This window comes from Chelon labrosus (assembly GCF_963514085.1).
Source record: "Chelon labrosus genome assembly, chromosome: 7".
In the NCBI taxonomy this organism is placed as follows: Eukaryota; Metazoa; Chordata; class Actinopteri; order Mugiliformes; family Mugilidae; genus Chelon; species Chelon labrosus.
Window position 1 is genome coordinate 28,149,531 of NC_140343.1, and position 25,752 is coordinate 28,175,282.

The 25,752-nt window shown below is 39.7% G+C and overlaps 2 protein-coding genes across 4 annotated transcripts; both read right to left on the minus strand.

The window, feature by feature from the left end:
• Window positions 1-5,550: 5,550 nt before the first annotated feature.
• On the minus strand, window positions 5,551-13,427 carry mindy4 (MINDY lysine 48 deubiquitinase 4). 3 transcript variants are annotated; one of them, XM_084547882.1, is made up of 18 exons: window positions 12,622-13,427; window positions 12,244-12,363; window positions 11,942-12,165; window positions 11,592-11,850; window positions 10,867-11,120; window positions 10,705-10,757; window positions 10,503-10,615; window positions 10,287-10,403; window positions 10,095-10,186; window positions 9,827-9,937; window positions 9,499-9,562; window positions 9,314-9,379; window positions 9,150-9,217; window positions 8,999-9,062; window positions 8,099-8,260; window positions 7,057-7,237; window positions 6,754-6,832; window positions 5,551-6,436 (listed from the first exon to the last, which is right to left on the minus strand). In XM_084547882.1, the coding sequence occupies exons 1-18, from the start codon at window positions 12,679-12,681 to the stop codon at window positions 6,388-6,390; spliced, it is 2,136 nt and encodes a 711-aa protein (XP_084404008.1). In that variant the 5' UTR covers window positions 12,682-13,427; the 3' UTR covers window positions 5,551-6,387. The 3 variants fall into 3 exon arrangements, with proteins under 3 accessions (XP_084404008.1, XP_084404007.1, XP_084404009.1); XM_084547881.1 differs by having other exon boundaries at window positions 9,827-9,940; XM_084547883.1 differs by lacking the exons at window positions 5,551-6,436; window positions 6,754-6,832 and having other exon boundaries at window positions 7,104-7,233; window positions 9,827-9,940.
• A 794-nt stretch (window positions 13,428-14,221) lies between these two features.
• On the minus strand, window positions 14,222-22,047 carry nexn (nexilin (F actin binding protein)). The gene is made up of 13 exons (XM_084547949.1): window positions 21,626-22,047; window positions 21,312-21,509; window positions 20,259-20,343; window positions 20,009-20,157; window positions 18,442-18,642; window positions 18,145-18,318; window positions 17,811-17,999; window positions 17,320-17,511; window positions 16,841-16,885; window positions 16,323-16,517; window positions 15,883-16,104; window positions 15,589-15,777; window positions 14,222-15,465 (listed from the first exon to the last, which is right to left on the minus strand). The coding sequence occupies exons 1-13, from the start codon at window positions 22,007-22,009 to the stop codon at window positions 15,082-15,084; spliced, it is 2,607 nt and encodes an 868-aa protein (XP_084404075.1). The 5' UTR covers window positions 22,010-22,047; the 3' UTR covers window positions 14,222-15,081.
• Window positions 22,048-25,752: the final 3,705 nt, after the last annotated feature.

Consider the following 25,752-nt stretch of genomic DNA (forward strand, 5'->3'; position numbering starts at 1 on the left):
TGGTGTCTGTAGCTTTAAATACAAATGAGCGGCTTCTGCACAGAGGTTGCACCTTTCCTGACTACTGTCAGCCCTTGTATACTCCAGAATCAAGACTGTGAATCAGTATGGCTGGTAACCAAAACACAGGAGTTATACTCACTTGAAACTGCCACGCAAAGCCCGTTGGGTGAAAACTGAATCGCACTTTTTGGGAAGAAAAAAGGAAGGAAAAAAAAACGAAGAGATCGTCTTCTCTCATGTTTTGTGTATTTCTAGACACACAGCTACAAACTGTGTTCAAAAGCCATGGAAAAGTAAATCCACAATACATTACGTGTCTTTAAAAGATTCCTAGGGTGATTGCAATCGATTTTTCAGTACGACTGAACGATATTAGGAATGTATTTTAATGAGAAGCTATGATATGCCATTTTTTGGCCAACTGAATTTAAAACATAATTCTTTCATCTTGAAAAAGTTACCGAAAGGAACACTACTACACTACTACTGTGCTTGCTAAACCTCAAAATGGCCACTCTCAGAACAAAGTAAGGACTCAGACCACTGTCAGTGGAGTAATTTGGGACGTAGTCATAGTCATCCCATTGTTAAAGTGATCTGTGATGACAGCAGTTCTGAAGCCTTCTCTGTTCAAAATCCAAGATGGGCAAAAGCATGTGTTGATAATGAACGCAATTAGGTCTAGCTGCTGAGAGATTGCTGTGATGGGTTCATCTACACAAGTGGTCATTTCACTTCATTTTTCTGGTATAGGGGGTGATTATAAAAGTGACGAGCCTGACACACTTTCTAGTATTCAGTTTCTCAATTGAATCAGATAATAATCCTGTCCGCACTGTTCCGAGAAATCTGACAAACGTATATCACAGTCGACTCCTTTCTGAAGGCATTTTAAGTGATTCATTATTTAGTCATCCTGATCAGTTCTGAATGAGCTTAGACATAACATTGAGGAATAACAGTAATGGCATGGCAGTGATGACTTTTTATAAGCTGACAACACGACTTCCTCAGAAATTGAGAAAGATGTTAAGATGTGACCAATACTGGACAATGGGGGTCTGTTCTAAAATAGTGTGCAGAAACTGAAAATGTTTATTTCTGTTTCATTCCAGGTCCCACAATAATGGAAGAGAGATCAATGTGTTGCCAAGGAAGTGCCTTCAAACCCACAGCAGTCATAAGAACATTGTTGTTTATAGTGTTTCTACTTTTGTCCTTCTTGTTGTCATTACCGAATATGCCGATGGACATTGTTGGTTGTTTCTGAATGGATTTCATTTTTATTTTAATGTCATTGTGTGTACCATATATTTGTAAGGAAATATTAATTTAATATTAAATGCACCTATTTATTGAAGGGGTATGTATATAATAATGTCACATTACAAAAATGATGATTTTGGTTATGAATGTTATATCTGATGGAGAAGAAGCTTTTTTTTCTCCTTACACATGAATTCCACTACCACTAATATGCTAATATTATGCTATGTGAGTGTCTTCATTACATTTTATTTGGCACTTGAGTGATTGCTGACAATGAGAACATATGGAATAACAACAGTGGTGATAATGCACTGCAGTACTGAACAATAAAGAATATTGAAGCACAGCACGTTTTGCTATTTATTGAAGATGAGGGGAAGGTAGAGGCAGATGTTGTGATGACAAGACTGGAGTTCATGGGAGAGGACTGCTCATTGATGACAAAATGCTGGTTTTGTGTGGTGGCTAGCAGAGTGTTAGCCTGCTGTGATTGGTCAGCTCCTATGTTCAAGTCAAGGAAGGGACGGCAAATTTCATTTCATTTCACTGAATGCATAATTAGTATACGTCCCCTCGTGCAGGATGAGTCATCAACATACCATCTAACATTAATAATGCCTAAAAAAACACGTTCTGTGAGCGGTGGACCAGAACTTGGCCTGTATGTGATGTATTTTGCACGACATACATAAAAACACCTCAAATCTCAAATCCGATTTTATAGGGACTTTAATGAAAACCTAACAATATGCTTAGTCTTAATTTTTAAAAGACAAATGCAGCCCTCTGCTCAGTGCCGTTGAAATTTGTAGAAAGCGGTACACAAGACTGGGTTTCATTACTAGTGTGCTGCTCAGGGAATACTCCTTTCCTCTCTTCTCTGTTTCTGGCTCTCATATTTCTTTTTTAAGTTTTTAAGTTTTCATCATCCTTCTGATGCTCACTCCGCCGCCCCAGCTCCTCGGAGCAGGTGTTACCATTGCTGAATTCCCCCCATAACTGGAGTTCATTGCACAATTTCTGGCAGAGGTTTGTGTTTGTCTCTGGCAATCACACACTCAATCATGGTTGTCAGATCTCTTGGACTCAAGACTCAAATGTTGAGCAATAGAAGGTCAACAGAACCACATATACTGTGGATAAAAGCAGCAAACTAATCACAGGTACAAGGCATTTTAAATATTTGTTGTTTTTGATAGAGGGAATAGCAATTATATAGCTGTATATGTTAAGTTCAAGTGCCTGCATACATCTTTTGTCCATATGTTTATTGTGTTCAGTTCGGGGAGCAAAACTATTTCAAGCAAGTTGTTTAAGATAATGTAAATCAAATGAATGAAGTTTGCAACAATCTTTAGACCACTTATTTACACACAAGTTAACTGGCTGAAATCCAAACCCAGCAATTATTATGTCTTAACTTAACTTGTCTTCGTGCCAGACAAGAAAATTGTTTATTTTCTCTCTGAGGATCCTATTTTCCTTCAAGACTTGGTAAGTGAAAAATAGCAAATGCTGTGTAAAAGAATATTAGGAGATTCGGACAAGCAATACTGTTCCTCAGCAGCTCGCAAATATCGGGATCAGAGTTTATCCCTAATAAAACTTAGCTTGATCATTGTGTATTCTTGGAGGGAATTCGTAGCATAGACATAATGCTATAAAGTCCTGACAAAATAAAAGCTCCAATGTTCCACTTGCCTTGTTGTCTCATCTTATACTGAGAACAGTGACAGTTATTGTCTGCTGGTGTTTTTATTTGGCTAGTGAAATAAATATTAAGCTCCCCACACACACACACACACACACACACACATTCATACACACAGGATTTCTGATAGGCAAGGTTTTGAAGAAAACATACACTAAGCCAAAGATTACAACAGCTCAGTTCTCACGACAGCATGTCTCTGAAGACTTAGCAGGAACGTCTTGTAACCCTGGATCTATTCAAAAAAGTTTGGCTTACTGTAAGATCCTTTTAAAAATCAGTTCAAAGGGTTGTGAACTCAAATTCCATTGAGAAAAACGTGTTGTGTTGCGTTGATGATGTACAGATTCCATCCTATGTGATTGTGATCTCAATCCAGGCAGTGTTTCCAACTTGATATGAGAAGGCCTTGTTCTGCAGGGCTATAAAATGGGCAATGTCCACCCCTCCACAAATCACAGCTTCCACAGGAAGGAGTCCAGCTCAGAAATTTATGTGCCTCTAAATTCCTGTATATTATCTCAAACCTTTTAAACCAAATAGCACATCAGAAAAAAAAACACAGATGAAGTACTTTCTCTGCAGCATGCGACTAATGATTGCCTGCATTAATTATGGAAAAGCTGATGTTTTCTCCTCAACCTATAAAAGGATTAGACAGCTAAAAATACAGTGTGCACCTCATGGGGATGCACCGGGGATCCCTTCCCCTCTGGATGAGCAGAGCAGGGACACCGGATCCTAATCTGAGGAGGATATCACTTATCTGGAGACAAACAGCACAGATTAGGAGAGGAGACAGAAGATGCACTGGGGACAGCATGTGGGAGGGCTCTAACACAATTACGCACAAGCACCAAATCCCTCTTCTGGTACCTCTGAGAAATTCTGGTGTAATAAATAGTAAATAGAGACCAAAGCCATGCCATTTCCTTCCTGTCAAACTGCACCCCGCTCCACCAAAGCTCAGGAGCGGAGAGGAGTAACACGGTAATGTTCAGCCGCACAGACTTTCGGCCTTTTAATGAAATCCCAGTTCTGGGCTGATAGCAGCTCAGCAAGTGAATGGGTCGTTCTTGTTCCTGTTTTTAATTGGCTTCGAAATCACACATTTGTAATTTGGTTAGCCCCTTGGCACTTAACATATTTCAAGCTAAAACCTAAACATGGTTCCATATGACGTATATCAAACCCCCTCACCCCATCCTCAGAAGAATACTGTGTCAAAAGTAAACACTTTAATCCAATTTCTTAGACCCTAGGGCTTAATTAAAGAAACCACCTTATTTATAGTGGCCTTGATGGCTGTAAAATTGTTGTAGAGGCTTCCTTGATTCACTCCATTTCTCATGTTTAATTCATCGCTCTTCCTATGTCTTTTCTAGAATCCACAAACCCTACATGAGTCATCAATAATATACTGTATTCAGATATTACAGCCTCCATTAGGGATTTGACAGCTGAAGGATGAAGGGAGCTTTTCCCCGGAGTTTTCATTGCGCCAAAATGGGAATATCGCAAACATAAATGACTTTGACAGGTTAAATAAAGAAAGCTGCTTTGATTGTTCCACTGTGTGCCGGTGCCAAGATAGTTTGCATATGTGTTGACCCCTGCGCCGCACTTCCCACATGTAACATGCACTCCGGTCCACGCTGCACGATACAATTGGATGGGAAGGGAGCTGTAGCAGCTCTGTCTGCGCGCCAGCTGTGGTGTCTTTGATCCCATGTGCTGGAGGTGTTGGCACCGTCTCCCTGCCACCCCCTCTGCATGCCCCACACTGTGTGTGCTCTGACGCCTGCCACGGTTAAGACTGAACGAGCCGATTAACTGCAAGGCATCCTTCAGCCGAATCTGTTCTTTTTCAACCTCGACATGCGACTCAGTTAGGAGTTAATTCACAATTAGCTCCGAGTTTGTTCCCTTTATTTGAAAAGTGTGTAAGAATTATATAAATGTTCATTTGGCAATTGAGTTAAAAATAAAAACCTCAGCAGCACATTGCAGTAAATAAAGTGTTCTGTGTAGTCATTTATAATAACATGTGATTTATACATTGGACTGTTGAATGTTATTGAATAATTTGAATAATTCAAAATTAAAATAAATACTTTAAGCAGGATGCTTGAGTTACATGATTTACACAGGCAATTGCACTGTATCAACAGCATATACACTGATCAGCCACAACATTAAAACCACTGACAGGAGAAGTAAATAACATTGACCATCTTGTGACAATACAATGTTCTGCTGGGAAACTTTCGGACCTGGCATTCATGTGGACGTTACACACAAAAACGCTTTAGGAACAACTCAAAAAACATGAAGAACAGCACAAGGTGTTGACCTGGCCTCCAAATTCACTAGATCCCAAATTGATCAAGTATCTGTGGGATGATCCACAGAGGACCCTCCCCTCAACCCATAGGACCCAAAGGCCCCCACTAACAACATTCTGTTGCCAGACACCACAGGACACCCTCAGAAGACCCATGTCCATTCTCTGATGAGTCACAACTGTTTTTGAAGCACAAGGGAGACCTACACAATATTAGGAAGGTGGTCATAATGATATGAGTGATCTGTGTATATTGTTTACAAATTGGATTTTCCTTTCTACTCCAGATAATCTACTTTGTGAAAGCAGAAACACAACGGCTGCAGAATGATTTCAACATTTCAAGTTAAAAGCCTTTTCTCAACAATTCACAATAGTATTCACCAAAAATAAACAGTACTGAAAATTTTGGATCACGTTGTATATTTGGGTGGCGGGTAAGTGAGTTTCATGGAAACTGCCTCTGTTTAGTGCATGTGTATGAAACCAGAATGCAGAGACTGTTTGGGTGTTGAATGATTTTATTATCGGACCAGATGAGAGGCATGTCAAACGTGAAAGTTAGTCAAGGCAGTTTATGCAGTTTAGTAAAATAGTCACAATCACAAGCACACAGAACATCTGTACCTTTGCTCATGTCCCTCTTTGACAAACTTTTATTTTTTATTTTTTTCATTCAATTATTTATTTTTCTGGATTAGATGTACCATATTGTTGATGCTCAATAAAAGAAAATGAAAAAAAAAAAATATCAGAAGTAAAATGGACTACAATCTTTATGTAATGTTTATGTTAAAAGCACATGTAGAGATTAAAAGGCCTCTGTGGTGAATACTGCGTCTTGCACCAACTTATATGTTACCATCAACATATAAAGTAGAAATTTACATTCCATATCCTAGTGTGGGACAATGCTTTACACATTTTGAATTCTCTCAGCTGCATCTAACTTGGAAAAGAAAGATAATAATATATGTGAGAACTTGATGTGATGGAAATTTCATAAAGCCTACGTAACAAAGGCCTAAACAGGATAGGATTAAAATCACCATGTGATCATTCAGAGAATGGGCTCTGTGTCATTCCAGTTGACAGTTGCATCTTTCCACCTGAAGAAAAAAAAAAAGACACATAGGACTGACCCAGATACATATGATACTTGGTCCCCAAGATAGTCCTTAACTAATTCCACAATAGGTACATTTACAGTGTTTCAGCAGCAGAGGGAATAGAACAGTAGAAAACAGAATCAGTACAAAAAAGAATAAAATACAAAAGTGTAAAATAAGTACAAATAGTATTAAGTAAGAGGTGCTCTCTAGAAGAAGTTACAACATTAGTCTTCAGTGTATGTGAGGGATTTGATAACCAACCATAAAACATTTATTGCTGTGTGGGTTTCATTATGTCTGAAAAAGCTCCTTACCTTGTTCGGATACAAAGCTCCAGTGGAGGAATGAGATCAGCATCAGCATCCTGACAGCACGCGGCCAGTTTACCAACAGCTAGAAAGACAATTAACATTTATAGTTTAGACAAACAAAATACACAGACAGTACAGGCTGCAAATGATATGTGCCACAGAAAAAGTAAAGCAGTTATTATTTGTAGTCATCGTCTCTTATATAGATACAGATTATATCAAGAGTCACATAAAACAGCTCAAGTTGGAAATGTTGAAATCACAAATGACTGAGAACTGGCAGCCCAAACAAGTGATGCTACATACAGACAGTGAGGCGGATCTCCTCCTGCTGATTGGCCAGTCCATCATAGTAGTAAAGGTCAAACTCCAGATCTTTGTCCTCACTGGTCAACAGCTCCATCTGCAGGCCGAACAGCACGCTGAAGTGGCTTTCACTGCACACCACCCAGATGGGGTAATGGGGAGTCTTCAGGTAGGCTCCTACCTTAGTTAGAAGAAAACAGAACAAATCGAAGAACAGCGGACTATTAGTATGTTAGTTAGAGTTGCTTCAGCTGTTTCAGCAGTCAGCGCGGGTGTTATATGAACAATACATGAACCTTTAAAGCAGCTATGAGCACTTCAGCCACCTTTCATTTTGTTATTTCTCCCCAGGCTTTTATACTGAACTGTAAGTTCTCCATATGAAAGTCCTTCTGTGGTGATTCCTTACTAATGATACAGGTACACCACAACACATGGACTACTAGCACAGTAGGAGAGGAGTGAAATCCAAACTAGTTTCTGTCACTAAGGTTTATTTAAGATTCAAGGTACTAGCATCCCTGTACTTGAGGTTTATCCAGTCATTGCCAAACACATCATTTGTCTTTTATTTATTGCACGTTTAACAACAGATTCTTAATTGAACCTGGGATTTATTCAAATACAATTAAACTTTGAGGCCTCAGTAATTCTAAACATTTGAGCCAAGTCTGCCAATAATCACCATTTCTTAGTGAGCCTTTAAAACTTATCATTATTTTACAAGGTAAATTAAACTAGTCCGTAATTTGTCACAGTGCTGCTGCCTTCACGTTTTCTTAAGCATATCCTTTTGTAATGTGTGGAAAGTAAACATTCCCAGGCAGTGTATGTGTTGTTGACTACAGTATTATATAAATCCCACAATAGTCTCAAGAGCATTCTTTGCTGTGCTCTGTGCCATACGCAGCACAGATGTTTGAAATTACAGTGAAGAATGTACCCTGAGATGTCGTGCTTCCACTTGAATCTAACTAGTATGCTGGTCTGTCGGTGGTAGGATGACCAGAGAGCCAGTCAGCCAGACAGCGATGTAACTCACCTTACAGATGTTATAATGTTCAAACAAGGAGAGCAGGCCAACATCACAGTGGTCTTTAATCCCCTTGAGTAGAGTCATGTTGCTATGGCCAGAGTCCAACTCCATGTCATTGTCAAAGACGTTAGAGACTGCTCTGCCGCAAAGCAACAGGTTTACCAGCTCCTGGTCAACACAAGAACACATTGTTAGTACTGGATTATATTCTGTGCCTTCAGCATTAAAGATGAATTTGTTTCGTGTGTTACATTCTATTGTTGTACCATCAACAAATATGTATATTTCCTACGGTGGCAATTATGCAAGCACCTGTTCAAAACTACCTGAACTAAAACCTGAATCTACCTGGAAATAGTGGCCAAAGAAACGAAGAGATGCAGATGATGTCTTACACAGAATCAACTGGTAAATTGTAACTGGAAATTGTTTGGAAAGGGCAAGAATTTTCAAAGAAAACCCTTCTGTCTGTTGCCATCTATTGTGTGGTTAGTTCAAACTATCAGACCAATCCTCAATCTAAAGAGCTTTGACAGTTAGCTAGCAGTAAGTGTAGCTATGCAGCTTTTCTAGCATGTCTGTAAGCGATCTGTAGGTCATTCAAAGGAAGAGTTAGGCATCATCATGTCTAAAACATGTACACAGCTGTCAGTAGTTCCTCACAGAATGCTCATGCTATGGATAAGCCACAAGCACATACTGTAACTTGAAGCCTGGAAAGAGACTGTTGGCAATCACATGATGTCCCAATTCTCTTGAGAATCCAGCTGGCTTGGAAAGTAAAGAACTCTGTAACCTAAATCAAACTTCATCAAGACCCGTTCCTCTACGTTCTTCACTTTAATTAAATGTGTGATTCTGCATAACAAACAAGAAGAATAGCAAGTCCTTAGGTGTGTGTCAAACCTGAGTGCAGTAGCCATGGGCTCCAATAAGTGTGGTGGTGGGCACATCCATATCTTCTCTTACTCTAGAGAAAGACAAAGGCCAAACAGCTAAAGTCACTTTATACTTAATACTTCATGTTTAGGAATTGTGCTAAAGAGGATTAATATACTTTTCAATTGATCTAGAGAGAACAGCAGATATGGTCAGCAGCATGCATCCTAACATCCCGGTTTCAAACTGTGGGGAAAAAACAGAGATTAGAACAATAAAAGACAGCAAACCTTTCTAAATTTAGGTAAGAATGAAACAGAGAAAACAAATGCAGAGTCTTACTTGATCAATATGCTGCTCCAGAAGCTGCTGCAGATCCTTCATGTTATCCACAGTGAAACACGTCATCTAGAACAAAGGATCAGAAAACAACTAATCAAACTAATGCATCAAGCTGAATTCCTTTTGACTGACTTGAGAGTAACTTTAATCAATTCATTTCACCATATGTGTATATGTGTCAATACCTTTTCAAGCACTCCCTCAGATTTGTAGTGTCCAGTTGGGTTGAAATGACTTCTCTCTGCATTTCTGCTTTAAAAGAAGGGAGACAGATAAAAACTGTTTTAATCAGTGCCCATCTGACATGGCACATTTACCAGGCATTTCTGATAAACAGGTTTGACAGCTGCAGCTACTTATCAGGATGGTGGTGATATGAGCCCAGGACGAAACTGCATTACTCTGACCTTTGTCATCTAATCAAGGTATTCTATTGAGTATGACTTAAATAAACATCAACAAAGAGGTTCTGTGTAAAAAGTCTGGATGTGGTGGATCTAGGTGTGATCTTACATTGCAACTGTGGCTTGTTTTCCCCCGCCAGTCCTCCACAAGATTTCAGCCATGGCTAAAACGAGAGACTTTCTTCTGGTAGTGTTGGAAGGTCTTAGCCTGCTGCTGAGGCTGCTGTAAGGCAGTTAATACCAAAATGTAGATCAGTGCTTGACAGTTGCTACAGAGGACTCCTTGATGTGGAGTAATGGGTGGAAAAGACATTCAAGTGATTGGAAAATGGCATGCAGACGTATGTACTATAGCTCTTAAGGAGAGGACAACTCACTGAAGGCCGGTATTACTGCTTTCAGTGTTTTCAAACAGCAGTTTCTTTAGAACAAAGGCTTGGACAGATGCCAGAACTCCACAAGGACCACCCTATAAAAGAAATAAATTAATAAAAAAAAAAAAAAAGATATACAATTCTGAATGCCAAAATGTAAATGTTCTAGTTTAGGTCAGGATGGGTTAAATGGACCTTTCTCTGCACAATTCCATATCTGAGGTCATGTGTTTCTGAGAATGTGAAACCCTGATTCCTCCACTCAACACTGAAACAATTTAGGCTGGAACCGAGAAGAACAGCTTTCAATTCCTGGAGGAAAACAAAAACAGAAAACAAACTGAAAATCAAAGGAAACCACAGTAAACTGTAGCCAGCAGTTCTAAAGAGACGCTGCCGTAAATCACATACCATGGCAGTGTGTTGGTCCATTGGGCGGCTTGCGTATACATGATCTGCAAGACTTCTCCGGAGGGACACTCTGGAGATTTGCGGCAGATCATCATCATCATCATCAATGTCGTCTGGAAATTTATTAAGTGTCATCAGCTTTGACAAATCAAGGGCAACAAATGTTGGATGATGGATGAAGCTCCTTGTAGACAGTACTTACCTAACACCATCTCAGACGCATCCAATTCAACCACATGTGGCTGGCTCTTAACTCTGAGGAAAAAAGACACAATGTACATAAACTTATTAACAACATTTTTAACACTATAAAACTATGAAGTTGTCAATGATTATGTGGATTTAACAACCTAAAGCTATTTACTCTCTTGTCTTCAGTATGTTATGTCCCACTTTGTCAAAGCTGTTCTCACTCTGTATTCTGTCTGGTGCACTCAGACACTTTTGTTTTGATCCGGTGCAGTCAGCTGAGCTGATTTGAGTTGAGCTACTTTTAAAGCTTTGTTTATGTAGGCCAGGCACTAAAGGTTCCTCTCCAGAACGATTGCTTTCCTGTTCTTTACTGAGCAGTGGCTGGGACACTTCAACCCTTCGACTCTGTCTTTTTGTGTTGGATTCCTAAAAGGCAAAAACATCAGTACATGGTATGAATATGATGAATACAGTATGATAAAGTGCAGTGCAGAACTTTGGTCTTCCCCTTCTGGCAGAAAGAGTAGTTACATAAACCCTGTTGATGTGTTGACATGATGTATGTCTACAGTCAACAGCCCCTTCTCTGTGTTCAGGAAAAGTCAAGTCATAGAATACCATACCATACCATACTGACCACAGACTGCATAAAGATGTTTATAAGATATTTATATACAGTCTATGGTTTCAATTTACAAGGTTGTGAAAACCACAAGAGGGCACCATTCATATGGACTCTTGTCATGAACACAGTAGACACACCACTATTTGAAAAACGCATAAAACTCATTACTACAACATAGCGTGGAAATGCCGCCACAGCCAAGAGAGCTTAAACTCCAGAGAAATTTACCTGGCACTGATAGGATTATCATTTCTTTATTCGATTACTATTACCTGGGGTATCGGTCCAGCCATCATGCCTCGTCTAATGCGATTAGTTCTGACCCTTTGGGTTGTCTCTGTGATGGAAGTGTTTTTTTCTGGTTCTCTTTGTATGCTCTCATTGCCCTGAAGGGCTGCCATCAGATGCTGGCCTTTTTCTTCATTGTCATTAGCCCAGCAACTTGTTTGATTATTACTGGATGATGTGGCTTTGTCAGGCAACTGTGATGTGTATACAGGCTGAGACGAGCAACTTCCATTTGTATCAGATCTGTAAGAGAGAATCTCATATTAGGAGGAAAACAATTTAGAAAACAGTTCAAATGGCACATTATATAGCAAAATTATCACTTATGAAATACCTCAATTTGATCTGATTGGTAATAGCAAAAGCTGGTGTGATATCCTCTGTTTTAGTGTAGTCCATCGCTGTTGGTTGTCCTGCAGAAAAATTAGCCAAGGACCTGGCAGTTTGGCCGCTCTGCAGAGGACTGTTTTCATTGCTGGTGGTCTTTTTATTCTTAAGCTGCTCAATGTGATGTTTTACAATAATCTCCAGTAATGTTTTCAGGGGGGCATTCAGAGCCTGTAATGACAGAGAAGTCAGGTATTTTTTTTCTTGTTGTCTTGGGCATTTACACAGCACCCATCATCTAGCTGTTACCTTATTTTTCCTGTAGAGATCCTCAATGTTGAGCACCTGCTTCAGCAGTGATCTGTTGTTGATACTGGCCTCTGTGCGTGGATGCTCCTCATCCATACAGGCAATAGTCCTCTTCAGCCCCTGTGCATCAGTACCAACAGGACCACTGTTTTTACACTGCAAATGATGTAACTAGGGAATTTTACTCATATTGCAACTGCGAAAGCATTTACCTAGAGCCCGTGGCAGCTACGTGTCTAGCTTCTTATCTATATACAAATTATGAAAGCTGTACGCTGCATTTACAGAGCTGAACGGACGCTAGCGCTCGGCAGCTAGCTAGCAGTGTTAGCGGTTTGTGTTCCTCGTCTGTTCCACACCTAGCGTTAGCCGACTCACCTTTCGACTCAGATATTCCCGTACAAGGGACGAAGAAACCTCTTCAACTGATGCCACCATGGTGGGAACGTGTCCGGTTGCAAAGACAACACTGATGAACTCAACAAGAAGCCCCCATGGTCTTGGCGAGACGACCGCGGGATCAACACTGAGGCAGTTAGTCGGTCAAGCTAAGTTTGGGGTCCTTGAGTTTCGGTTAAGGTAAGGGAAAACACTATATCCACTGGGAAACTGATTTATCTATGGTTCCCACAATCGTAACTCGACTGCTAAGATACACAATGCAGTTCGATACGATTGAGGCACTGTGGAATCTTCTAAATGTGCAGGAGATCTGTATGATGTTCGCCAGTGTGCGTTTGCCATGGAGACGGCGGTCGCTCGGCTCGGCTCGGCTCGTCCGCTGTGGATAGATCAAGTGGACTAGTTACACAAACATGGCGGCCCTTATACCGAAGGAAGTTCGTGCGCGTTAGTTCTTTCAGCTATCAGCGCTTCCCAACCCGGAAATATAGATCACCCGCTGGCGTCTCAAAATAAAGTGTTCTTGTTATTGATGACAGCCATGATAGAAAAGTAGGGGAAAAACTTTTTTTCTCCTCATCTTCATTTTTCAACAGGAAATTTATTTTTTAAAAATCTTTTATAGCTTTTACCCCTGTTTTCAAATGGTCTGTTCTTAGGTTGAACATGCATGTAAACATCAGCAGAACCAAAGGAGTCATAAAAGTCCTCTAATATCTGTGCGTGGTGGCTTTCAAGTTCTCATCAAATGTAGAGAAACCAGTACTGGTTTCTCTACATTTGATGCCATACTGACATACAACTTTCATTATTATTCCTTAGTGCTAATTTGACTTTAATGGGAAAGTGCAACCTGAGCATGATTAACAAAAGTAACAAAACTCTACCAATCATCTGGCTTATTCATTCATTCATCTTCTGTAACCGCTTATTCCTGTTAAGGGTCGCGGGGTCTGCTGGAGCCTATCCCAGCTGTCATCGGGCGAGAGGTGGGGTACACCCTGGACAGGTCGCCAGTCTATCGCAGGGCCAATCTGGCTTAAACAACCTGAAATCATTTGTGAAGATCACATAAGAGGGACGGATATATTATCTTGATGACAATTTTGCGTATGATTTTGCAGAGGTTTCTGCTGTGCTCGGACCGAGAATATCACATAATATACAGTTCTAACTTGGCCACTATGATAAAAGCCAATAATACCACACCACAGAGGTATGACATTTCTGTCTGCAGGGTTACAGCTGAGTTAGCTGAGGCTAGTGGTCATACTCTCTTTGAACCTCAAAGGAACAGTTCACCCAAAAGGAAAGCAAGTGAAATGCACAGTTACGTAATGATCAACTTTTTTTTAATGTAACACTAAAAAACATCACAATAATGCTGCTGTTTTTGGAAATTTTATTAAAACCTTTCCTATTTATATGACAAATATTCTAGCCTACATTTTTTGTTTCATTATCAAACCATAAAACTGTTGACAACTAAATGATGAAAACCGTATCAAGAGTATTACATTCACTCTAAAAAGAAAAAAAAAAAAAGGTTGTTGCGTGAAAAATCAACATTACATTTTTAGATGCTGCAAATAAAAATCAGGATGTACACGAGTTCTTATTGTTATTGATCCTGCAGTAAGAGACTGCCATTATACTGCCATTGTCATCATCAACAGACCCTTCAGTGATGTCTGTGTAACCCCTAAATGTAACAGCAGGCAAGTATCATGGTGCCATTTACCTATATGGGTAAGAAAACTAAATGCTGATTATTGCTGGTGGGTGATGTTTAGCAGTAGTAAAACACCTAAGCAATATGTCATGGGTTGTATTGATATTGCTGCATGTTGTTCTTTTAATTAATACACAAAGACATTTCAATACCTCAAGTATAGCCATGTACGCACCAAAGTGTGGTATTTACAGTACAGCACTACAATACTGCACACAGAAAATGTTGGTATCACAAATATTATTAGGGCCTTGCAGCAAAGACTGTTTTGAAGTGTTGTGCAACCCTTGGCTTGGGAACAATAATCTGTTTTTGGCACAGGTATCATCCAACATGCTAACATGGAGTGCAGCTTTACAACTGATCAATACGTAAACATCTTGGTGTTTTTTGTGTGTGTGTGTGTGTGTGTGTTGTGTATCTGTCCCTTAGGAATGCCAAGCATACTGCTATATTCTCCCCTCTACCGTCTGACCATACCATGACAAGACAAAGTTTTACAATAGGAGTGAGAGACAACAGGGAAGATCTCCAGAACATGGAGGATGATCAGTAGTCGTAAGCTGCAAAAAAAAAAAGAAAAGAGAAGAAAAGCAGTTATCCACATCTGCCAACCTTCCTGAATTCACGAGGAAGAGGAGCATGCGATCCACTTCGTAAAGTGAGGCTGAAATCCGGATGAGAGGTATCATGCAAGCATGCAGTCACACCAAGGTGGTCTTACTTTCTATTGTGAGGATGCAGGTACTTGCTGCTGTGCCTCTGCTGTTCACAGCCTTGCACATATACTCTCCCTCATCCTCTGGGAAGGTCTCTGGCAGGTAGAGGCAGTACGTCTCTCCTCTTTCTATATACTGATAGTCCTCACAGTCCTGGAGCATCTCTCCCTCAAACCACCAGGTCACCTCTGGCTTTGGCTCCCCTGTGATCTTAACGGTGAACCGAACCGGCTCAGAATCCACCACAGACTGATTTTTAAGGGGCTTTTTGAACCACGGAGCCCCCGACCTGGCATGTTCCTCCTCATCTTCATAAGCTGCAGAGCCGTTGATGATGCTGCCTTCGTCCTCCTCATCGTCCTCCTTCTTCTGCAAACGTATGACAAAATAATCAAAAATGATTACCAGGGACAAAGCGCCCTTAAACCAAACTCTCACTGTCAAGTGTTAGAAACAATTGTGGATATATAGTCATGAACAGGGAGGATTCACTTTTTGGAGGGCCGCATCAATCTCTTGCTGCTCAAACTGCATTCTCTGCAGCTTCTGCTCCTCTATCCTCCTCCTTTCCTCCTCTTCTCTGGCTTTGGCCATTTGTTCAAACCGGGCTCGCATGTCCACCTTATGTTTGAATGGTGACTCCTCAGCCCTAACTTGAGTTGTTTCTCCTTCCTCTTCCTCCTGTAAAACACAACAAATTGTATATGTACATAATATGTGTATATCACATTTATCACATTTCTGTATTGATATAAAAAATGGCCCCTTGCATCTGGGTCTTCTTACATCCTGGAATCTCTCAGCTTCTCTCTCTTTAATTTCTTCATCAATGGCCTTCCTCCGTGCTCTCTCCATCTCAATCTTTTTCTGAATCTCCTCTTCAGTCAACTGCTTGATCTTCTCAAACTTGGACTTGAGGTTTTTGGCCTGAATGGAGCCGGTTCTCTTCAGCTTAGTCAGCTCCTCGTACTCTCTGCTTACAACATCAGAGCTTTCATTTATTTCATCCTGTGAAATATAAACCAATTTAACAGGCATGACTGTGAGTAATTTATACATTATGGAAATAAAATGTTAAGCAGTAACCTTTTCATGTTTGTGACAGTGGAACGCATTCATTTAAATACAAAAAAAGCATTTTTTTTCCTTGGAATATTTTTTCTGAGAAAGTCTATGTTTTCAAAACCATACAGTATGTTTTAAATTTTAAGCTGTTCCAGACTGACCTCGCCCATCTCTTGTCTGAGTTGTTCAAATTCCTGCTTTTCTTGCTCCAGTTTCTTTTTGCGCTCCTCTGCCTTGCGTCGCCTCTCAGCTTCCTCTTTCTCTTTCAGCAGCTCCTCAAAGTTGATCTCCAGTTTTCTGGGGTGCAGCGCTTCTTGAGACTCGCTCTTCACCATCCCCTCATCTTCATCTAGTACCTATAAATGTAAATACCCCCAAAAGCAGACATTACAGTTAGGGACTGAAATAACTGACTGCATCAAGTATTATGAATTCCAAAATTTATTACAATCTAAATTTTATAAAAATACTTACCTAACATGAAATTACACTGTAAAACCAATCAATCAATCCTCATAGCATATATATCTTTTAAAGGCAGTATGCATCCAAAAACAACAGCAGCCGAAAAATGGTATTGTCGTCTGTAGATCTTGTTCCCACTTTTTCCTTATAAATTTATATATGAATAACTGTGGCTTCTTATTTTTCTATGGATTTGAAATTAAAAATATCTTACTGTTCCATCTCCATATGCAGACTTTTCCTGATCCAGTCCAGGGCTCTTAAAGAAATGATTTGGACAAGGCAGTGCAAATGTACCATGGGAGCCAATCAGAATCATACACAGTACAAAAATTACAAATCCAAATTTTATGTGAATCCAATCATAGATATCATTTGAACTGAGTCAGAATTAAACGGGTGTTAGAGTGATGTCGACCAAAACAGTTTTTCATTAAGAAGTGATGTTTATTTATAATGTGGTTATACTGTACACATAGCTATAATAATAAAAGATTATTTATGTATGTCCTGTTTGTGTGTCTGCGTGTTTGGGCTGTTTAACATCGTAGCACAGGTTCATCTTTGTTCTTCTAATAAGGAGAGCATCAGCAAATAAAGCCTGTACATCGCTAATGTAATTCTGGCATATTTGTGGTCAGCCAAACGCGTGCATGCTGTGTTATCTTTGGCCATTGAGCCATGTAAACTTACCATGCTCTTGCGTGCCTCAGCAAAGAGCCTCTTTTCCTCTTCCAGTCTCCTTTTGGCCTCCTCTTCTGCCTTCTTCTGTTCCTCCTCTCTTCTCTGGCGCTCCAGATCCTCAAAACTGGCACATATCTTCCCGGGTTTACTGCCCTCCAGGTTCAGCAAGGCCATTAGTACCTCATCATCCTCATCCACAAGCTGAGTAAAAATAAGGTAAGATTTACCTTAAAATAATAGTTTGATACATCCAGAAACATGATGGCAGGACAGTATATGATGCTAGAGCGAGCAGGTAGTTAGCATAGCTTAGCAAAGATATTTATTCTCTTGTCTCCAGTCTGCTCTGTAGTCTTTAACAGACCAATATGAGAACATTTTGGACTATTTACACATATGCAAACCTCCAAATCAGATGACTGACGTAGATATTCTAATAACAGAAAGCTCTCATGGTTCACTTTATATATGATGTATTTAATATTGGGCAGCGTACTGACCATGCTTTTCCTGGCTTCTGCAAAAGCTCTTCTCTCCTCCTCCATTCGTTTCTTGGCCTCTTCCTCTGCTTTCTTGCGCTCTTCTTCTACCCTTTGCCTCTCCAGCTCTTCAAAGCTCAATCTCAGTTTTCCTGGACGGAACTCCTCCTTGTCTTCCTCAGCTGGCTGAGTGCCTTCCTCGTCTTCTTCCTGATAAGTGGTAAAAGTGTTGTAAGCACCAATTAAGCCAGCTCAGCAATAGCTGAATTGCAGAAAAGGTGGAATGAATATTTCATAAAATAATTTCAAAAAATTTACATTTCTTTACTGTGTTATGTTTTTAAGTCTAGTTTACCATTCCCTGCCTGGCTTCCTCAAAAGCCTTCTTCTCCTCCAGCAAGCGGCGTTTGGCTTCCTCCTCAGCCTGCTTCTTCTTATGCTCCTGCCTTTCCTTCTCCAGCTCCTCAAATGTCATCTTGAGCTTTCCAGGAGTCACCTGTGCCTTCTCTGAAGGCTTCTCCTCTTCATCCTGATTCAGATGAATGTCAGAATGCAAAAGACACTTTTAAACTGTGTTCCAGAGCCATGAAAGTGGCCATAAAAAGCACCAAAGATGAAATGTTAGTAGTGTCATGATATTTATTTCTCCTACCTGCTGAACAACCGAGCGTCGCTTGGCTTCCCTGAAGGAGCGTCTGTTTTCATCATATCGTCTCTTTTTCTCATCCTCTGACTTCTTCTTCAGTTCCTCCTCTCTGTTCTTCTCGATGTCTTCAAAGTTCACCGTGATTCTGCCCGGAGGTCGTGATGTCTTCGCTGGAACCACACGTACCAGGATTGTGTCATCTCCTTCCTAAAAAATGTTTAAAAAGATTATCCAAGGTATAACAAAGACCAATATGAGTACATAAATTATTAATCCTCTTGTCAAGTTAATCTGAGGAGTTAAGGTGTTTTAGACAGTTTGACACACTAACTATTCAGTAACTGCTGGAAAAAATAAATTGAGGTCACTCAGATAGCAAACCCACACACAGGACTACGAATGTGTGTGGGGGTTGGGGGGCAACTCTATTGGCCTAATGTCACCAACTGCAGTAGGTCAGTGTAATGGGTGTCAGTCTAAGATAGCAGAGTCTAATTCAGTCACAGTAGGGAAGTCTGGGGCTAATTTAGTCACTTGGAGGTGTGGGAAACAGTTGCCAGTCATGTGCTGTCTACACCTGGCAGCTCTGTTCCAGTTGTTTCTAGATCACCAAGTCAGAGCTTTTATTTTATTACATTTAAACATGATCATTTTAATAGTGAGATCTATAACCTCATTCAGTTAAACAGGCGAAAACATACAAAGAAAACAATAAAAAGGCAAAGTAAAAAAGAAATGTGTGACCCACCGTATGTAACAGTTATAAGCAAATTACATACAAATGAAAGCACTTAGGTCAATGAGAGGAAAAAATTTAGGAAATGGTCTTGCTAACAATGTTCATTGAACATTCATGATTCTCATCATTACCGCAGCACTATCCAGGAATTTATGACAGTAACATATTAGGAGTCATTTGGTTCTTTATTACTAAACCGTTTCAATTAAATATTCTGTTAGATAGACTAAAGACTTGTAACTTTGCCTCCTTCTCCCTTTCTATGAAATGTTCAAGTTAAATTCCAAATACTGAATCCTGCTGGTATTTGAAACTGACGATAATAAATGAAGAGCTGCAAAGACACATTGAATGTTGAAACCTGAATAAAATCAGTACTCTAACAGCATTGTTAACATCATTAAAGGTCTTACTTGTACTTGAGCAGCATTAGGGCAAAGAAGCAGCAGGTAATCTGCCACAAGAATACTTACATAACCATTTCCAAGAATAAGTCTAAAACTCACATTGTTCTGTCTGTACTGTCTGTATCTGTCTGTATCAATTTGAAGAAATGTATTTATGTTACAGACTAGCACGAGTCTTACACACTGGAATCAAAGCGACCTATTTGCCATCAGTCACAGGCTGGTCATGTCAACAATGCTACAAGCCAACTGTTTAGCTCTCAAACGCCACTTAAAATAAGTCATCCGAGTGGCAGCTGAGGATTCCCTGAATCAGTACAGATTAAGGTGCACCATTCCCACTATAAAGGCAGCACTGGAGACATGCTGTCAAAACTTCCTGGTAAGTTGAGTCTTTTTCCAAGGAATTCACCCAAGGTTCACTGACCTCAGCAGCTTTCTGAGCCAATTCTTTCTTGATTTTGGCTTTCTCCATCTTGTCCTGGGCCTCCCTCTTCTTCCTCTCTCCCTCCATCCTCTTCCTTTCTTCCTCTTGTCTTTGTTTCTCCATCACTGCAAACTTCCCCTTTACGCTACCTGAGGATTTCACAGAGCAAGATTCAAGCCATTAGCCTCCACTCCCTCCCATATTCCTCTGTCAGTATCCATCTTTTTTTTCTGCATTTTGCATGTCTTACCTGTGATTTTGGGGACGTAGGATTTTTCTACCTTTGCTGGCTTCACCTCTTCTTCCTCATCACTGGAAGCGAGTAGTTCTTTTATCTGTGACCGATCAGATAGAGTGTGGTGAGGTTATGGTTGAGCTGGGATCATCTCCTTTGCCACTCAGGAGCCATGCTGGTCCCAGCAAGTACAAGGGCTTAATCCCTACTAATAGCAGGGTCATGTGGTGTGCAGGTTGGCCTCTGATTGGCCTGTGCTGTTGTTGCACAGAGAGGAGATGAGCGTAGGTGTCCAAGCCTGGCCCGGCTATGGCACGACTGTACGCAGGCAGGTTGTTCTGTCTGATAATCCACTCACATAACACCCTATCACTCCATTTATTTCCCCACAGTCGATCTCAAAGAAAAGCAGTCTTAATCCTTGAATTCTTGATCTCTGACATTCCCTTTCACTATGTGTCACTGTTGTACACATGTATATTACCTGTTTGTTTGTTTTTTTCTAGTGTTACAAAAATCAAAGACACAATTTACTATAGAGCAAAATAATGTAGATGTCTTTGGGATCAATTTATGTAAAGCTGACGCTAACAATTATTTTCAGCCTTGACTAATCTGATAATCTTACAATTAGTCAGTTAATAGACTAATGCATAAAACGTTAAATAATTGTTCAAATATCTCATGAAATGTCTTGCAAGTAACATTGATGTGTTTAAATGTTTCGCTTGATTATGCCTGCAAGTTCTGGTTCTCATGTAGACTTATTTCTCTAGATTTGGTAAATCTAGGATTTACACTTGTTTAAATTATGGATCTTTTGTAGTTTTTTTGGTCCAACTCTTGGTGCACATTAAGTGGTTAAATGTACCATATTTAAAAAATAAAAATAAAAAAAAAGGCCACCAGAGTATTAGGTTAATTGTATGTAACACAGTGTTATTGATGTTGCAGTGTAGTATGTAAAAGACTGAATTCTCACTCAGAGTGGCATCTGTGTCACCCCCTCATGCCTCATCATGCCATGCAGATCACAGGCGGAGGTTAGTGGGGTTATATGTCTTTGACCTGCATCTTCCTGCGATTCCACTCTCTCTCCTTGATGAATTGCTCCTTCCTCTTCTGCTGCTCCTCATTGTTCCTCTGCCTGCTTCGCTCCTCTCTGGCCCTCTGCATGGCCTCAAACTTGCCTGACACATCCCCCTTCTCTTTATTCAGGTTTGGCACGTAGGTTCTGGCCACAGGCTTTCTGGATCTGAGCAGTTTCTGGAGTTTAACATTTAAAAGAAGTTATTTCATGTTGATTCATGTGATGGGAAATATCAGCACTGAGAAGACTCACATCATGTACAAGTGTTTCTTATCTTATCCTTTGGCCTCACCTCTTTTTTAAGTGCCAAATCAGAAATATTCTGTTCCTCATTTGCATCAGGTTGTGGATCTTCCTTTTTCTGTGTGACACCATTAACAGTGTCTGTTCTATCCTTTATCTCCGTTGCTGAGACATTTTCTTTGTCCTCCACACCGTTCACCTGTGTCTTGTCAGTCTCTTCACTTGTTTCATCATTCTTGTGGTATGGTTTTTTATCTTCTGTCTGTGATGTCTTCTCACTTGTCTCCTCAGGTTCATTGACTGTCACATTGTCTTCCTTGTGAGTGTTATCATCTTCTTTGTTTTCTGCGCCACTCATGTTGTCTTCATTCTCATTTGTGACATCCTCTGCGTCGTAGGCAAATATATCCGCAACCTGCGCCACCTCGGTCATGTTTGTTCCACAATGACGCGTTCAGGCTCTGTTCAGATTTTTCCTGCAAAGCAAATGGTTTAACTGTTGAATTTTACAGTAAGTAAGCTTCAGAAATTTGTAATTATAATCTAGTTGAACACTCTTGCTGATGGTTAATGAACAACTCCATTGACAGATACCACAAAAATAACTATTCAAAATTAGAAATTTGTATAACAAGTTGATCGGTACACAGAAGACTGACGTATGCTTCTTTTGGTTAATACTTGTATTTATTGTTATATAGTGCACCCTTGTAACAATCAAGATGACACACAAGACTGATTTCTTTTATCAGAATTTAATGAATAAATTCTAAATATTTAAAGGACTTAGATTTAGTGGCATCTAGCAATGAAATTACAGATTACAACCTTTCACTGCTCTCTCTCTCCATTGCGTGGAGGAGTAACTATAATGGTTGTCACTTAAATATAAAAACATCAATGGCCATCTTTAGATCCAGTGTATGTATGTTAAATCTGGGCTACTGGCTAAACCCAACAATTTGTGGAAACATGATTATGAATACTATATATTCCATTTCTAATAGATCCAACACACTGAACCTTTAAGGGTCTTTTAGTAATCTGTGCTTTTATTATTTAAATAAATGCTAGTTATTTATTGTCTGCATTATATTGTCTTTCTCCTACTGGAATTTGTCTGAAGAACTTCTTGCATGCAGACTTAGAGGCAGATTTGGAGCAACGAGAGCTGTGGTGCTCTTCAGTATGTTGAGAAAGATTGCAGTGGAAGCCTGCTGACCCCTATTTATAGCCCACTTGTAGGTCCAGGACATGTGATCATGGCTATTTTGGATGAATGATAGGCAGTTGGACAGAGCTCAAGCTGGCACCCACATGTCGCCCCACAGACCCTTGACAAAATGGCCAGACAAAGAGCAAGACAACTGACAACTGGATGAATGAGAGCTGTTTGGACTCTTCGTCATCCCACACTAAAACTGTTGCTGTTTATCACTGTTGTCAGATACGTTTTCTATTCAGGTATGGTGACTGTACTGCGACACAATGCTGCTAATCAGGAGCGCTAACTACAGTAGGCAAATTGAGGTGTGACCACTGTAGGCCTCACTGGCGTGGTTAACTTGAAATCCACCTCTCTATGCAATTTTACATCCCACTCAGGAGAACTGTATAGATGAAGTAGATTTACCAATTAAGTACACGCATGCATTCATGGTCGCATCTACAGAAACATGCAGGGTTGTCAAATGAGTTTCCTAAATCAGAATTATGATAAAATACTTCAGTACATCTGACACAAAAAACACTCTTAATCCTAGCAAAAAAAGAGTTTAACATCAGGAGATGGACAGCATAGATTGACAATTACAGGATCCCCATTTTTCTTTTTTCCAAATGAAGCTTGTGTCCATGTTTGTGTTGTGCATTGTTGGACCTAAAGAAAAATTTCTGAATAGATGATTAAATGATAAATCCAAGGAACTTTCTATTTAATGCAAACTTGAATATGTACAAATAGTTGATATCATCTTATATTGTATCTAAAGTAAAACGTGTTCATTGTAAATCCTCTAATCCAAAAATTAACTGGAACAAGGTCTTTACGGTATTCCGATATATTAATATTACATTAAAAAATGATAATTGAGTACCAGGGACATTTTGGCAGGTGATGTCCTATTTCTGTACACAGCTGGCTCAAGAAATAACAAAGGAGCTCAGAAATACATTTGACACACGGAAATAAATGAAAGTGTTAACTTATTCTTAGAGTCCATTTTGATATAATCTGTAGTTTAATATGTTTCTGTCGCAAGTGGATTAGTAACCATAGAGTGTAACTAAAGCAACTAAAGCTCAAAGCAAAAATGAAACTTTTTCTAAAATGTGATGCCACAATGAAAATGTATAATATGAAGCTGTATAATATGGTTAAAGCAGATAGTGTAGTTATATGATGATGAAGACCTCTTCTTCATAGTTTATATACTCTGGTAATTAAAAATGTTTACCTTTTCAGCGTGATGTCGTACTCCGGCAATTAGATTTTTTTTTTTCTGTTTTTTAATCCTTTGGGTGGTTAAATACCAAAAAAGAAAAAGTGTACAAACGGGACGACCCGAGAACTCGGTACACCAACTGGACTGCTGGTTGCTGGTTGTGTGTCGGTCACAAGTTTCCATAAAAGTACCGTTACTTTCTACCGGACACTGCATTCCGCGCGCGCCTACCGCAGGTTCAGCTGTTGCCTCGTGCGCGCGCACACACGCACCCTCTTGCACACAGACTCATCCGGGTCATCTGCAAACACAGCTGCATAAATAATGTTAAAATGTCTCCTTACATTATTAACAAAACTCACAAACAGCTAGGTAGGACTAAGGGGGCATATTGTGGCATCTATATTGGTGTTTGTTGTTGTTGTTGTCCTTTATTTTGTACAAAAGTTTTTCCACGTCAAATTATTTGGTTAATATGTATGCTAAATAAAACTACAACATCAGCATGACAGCCATAATACAAAGTCTGAAATCAAGTTGACAGTTAACAGTCTTGCTGATCAGAGGTAGTGTAGAATAAAATGTCATTCTGAATGCATGGTTTCTCTGTTTATATGATATACTACTCATACATATTGGTATGTTTTAAGTGTGCTTTTATCATATACGTACACTCACTGGCCAAATCATGGCAAACAAATGCCATCTAATATATCAGTCCTGCAGTAAATTTTAGCTCCATGACTGATTCAAGTGGAGGATCATTTTAGAAGATGTAGTTTGTGGTGCTATTAAACAGTTTTAAATTGAACACAAAAGTGTTTATGTTATTTAGCCTACCCCACTGACTACAATGGAGTAGTCAAAAGTAATAGAAATATGTGTCAGTACAACACAATACAATGAGAAGTGCTGCCATGGAAACAGTTGAATCAACAGCTGTTTCACTTCATTTAAACAAATACTATAACCTTCATGAAGCTAAGATTTTGGGAAAGACTAATAATAGAAGATAATAGAATGCATTACTGTCTAATAGTGTATCTAATGAACCGGCAAGTGAGTTTTTTTTCTAGGTTGATAATGGCGTTAGCACGATCCATTATCTTACTTTTTTTCTGTACCAGGGATGAACCACCCAAATATTTCAGAATTACTTGGCAAGAGAGAAACTGAACTCTCTTTGAAACAGGTCTGTATAAGAGGACTGCAATCCAAATGCAGACAGAGATTATTGTTATCTGCTTGTTGGCCTGTTAGGGCCAGGATTCTTGACTTATCAGTTAGGTTGGATATTGTTGTCACTCTGCCATGCAGAGACGTTTGGAACTCATATCATCACGTCAAGTGGGAGACAAAACCAGTTTTTCAATACAGTCACATAGAGACAGAGACCAGAAAGTCCTAAATGTCAGACATCTGAAGTGATACTGTATAAGTAGAGCTGGTGCATGTCTCAATTTAAACTAAGATGAGAAACTGCTTCCTTCACTGTAGATGGATGTAAATAGAAACTCGGCTTCAGACACATTTAGTCTGCTGTAATGGCTCCTCGCACAGTTGCTGACTCACTGGGCATACAGGCATCTGGCAGAAAATCCAGAAAGTAAAATCTCCATCCAAACATTCCAGGAAACTTAATTTAACCTGTAATTGTGCCGCAATGGGGAAATTGCAGTTCCTGCTGTTTGACTCATCCATTTGTTCGCACAGTAGTGTGTACAGTTGGAGC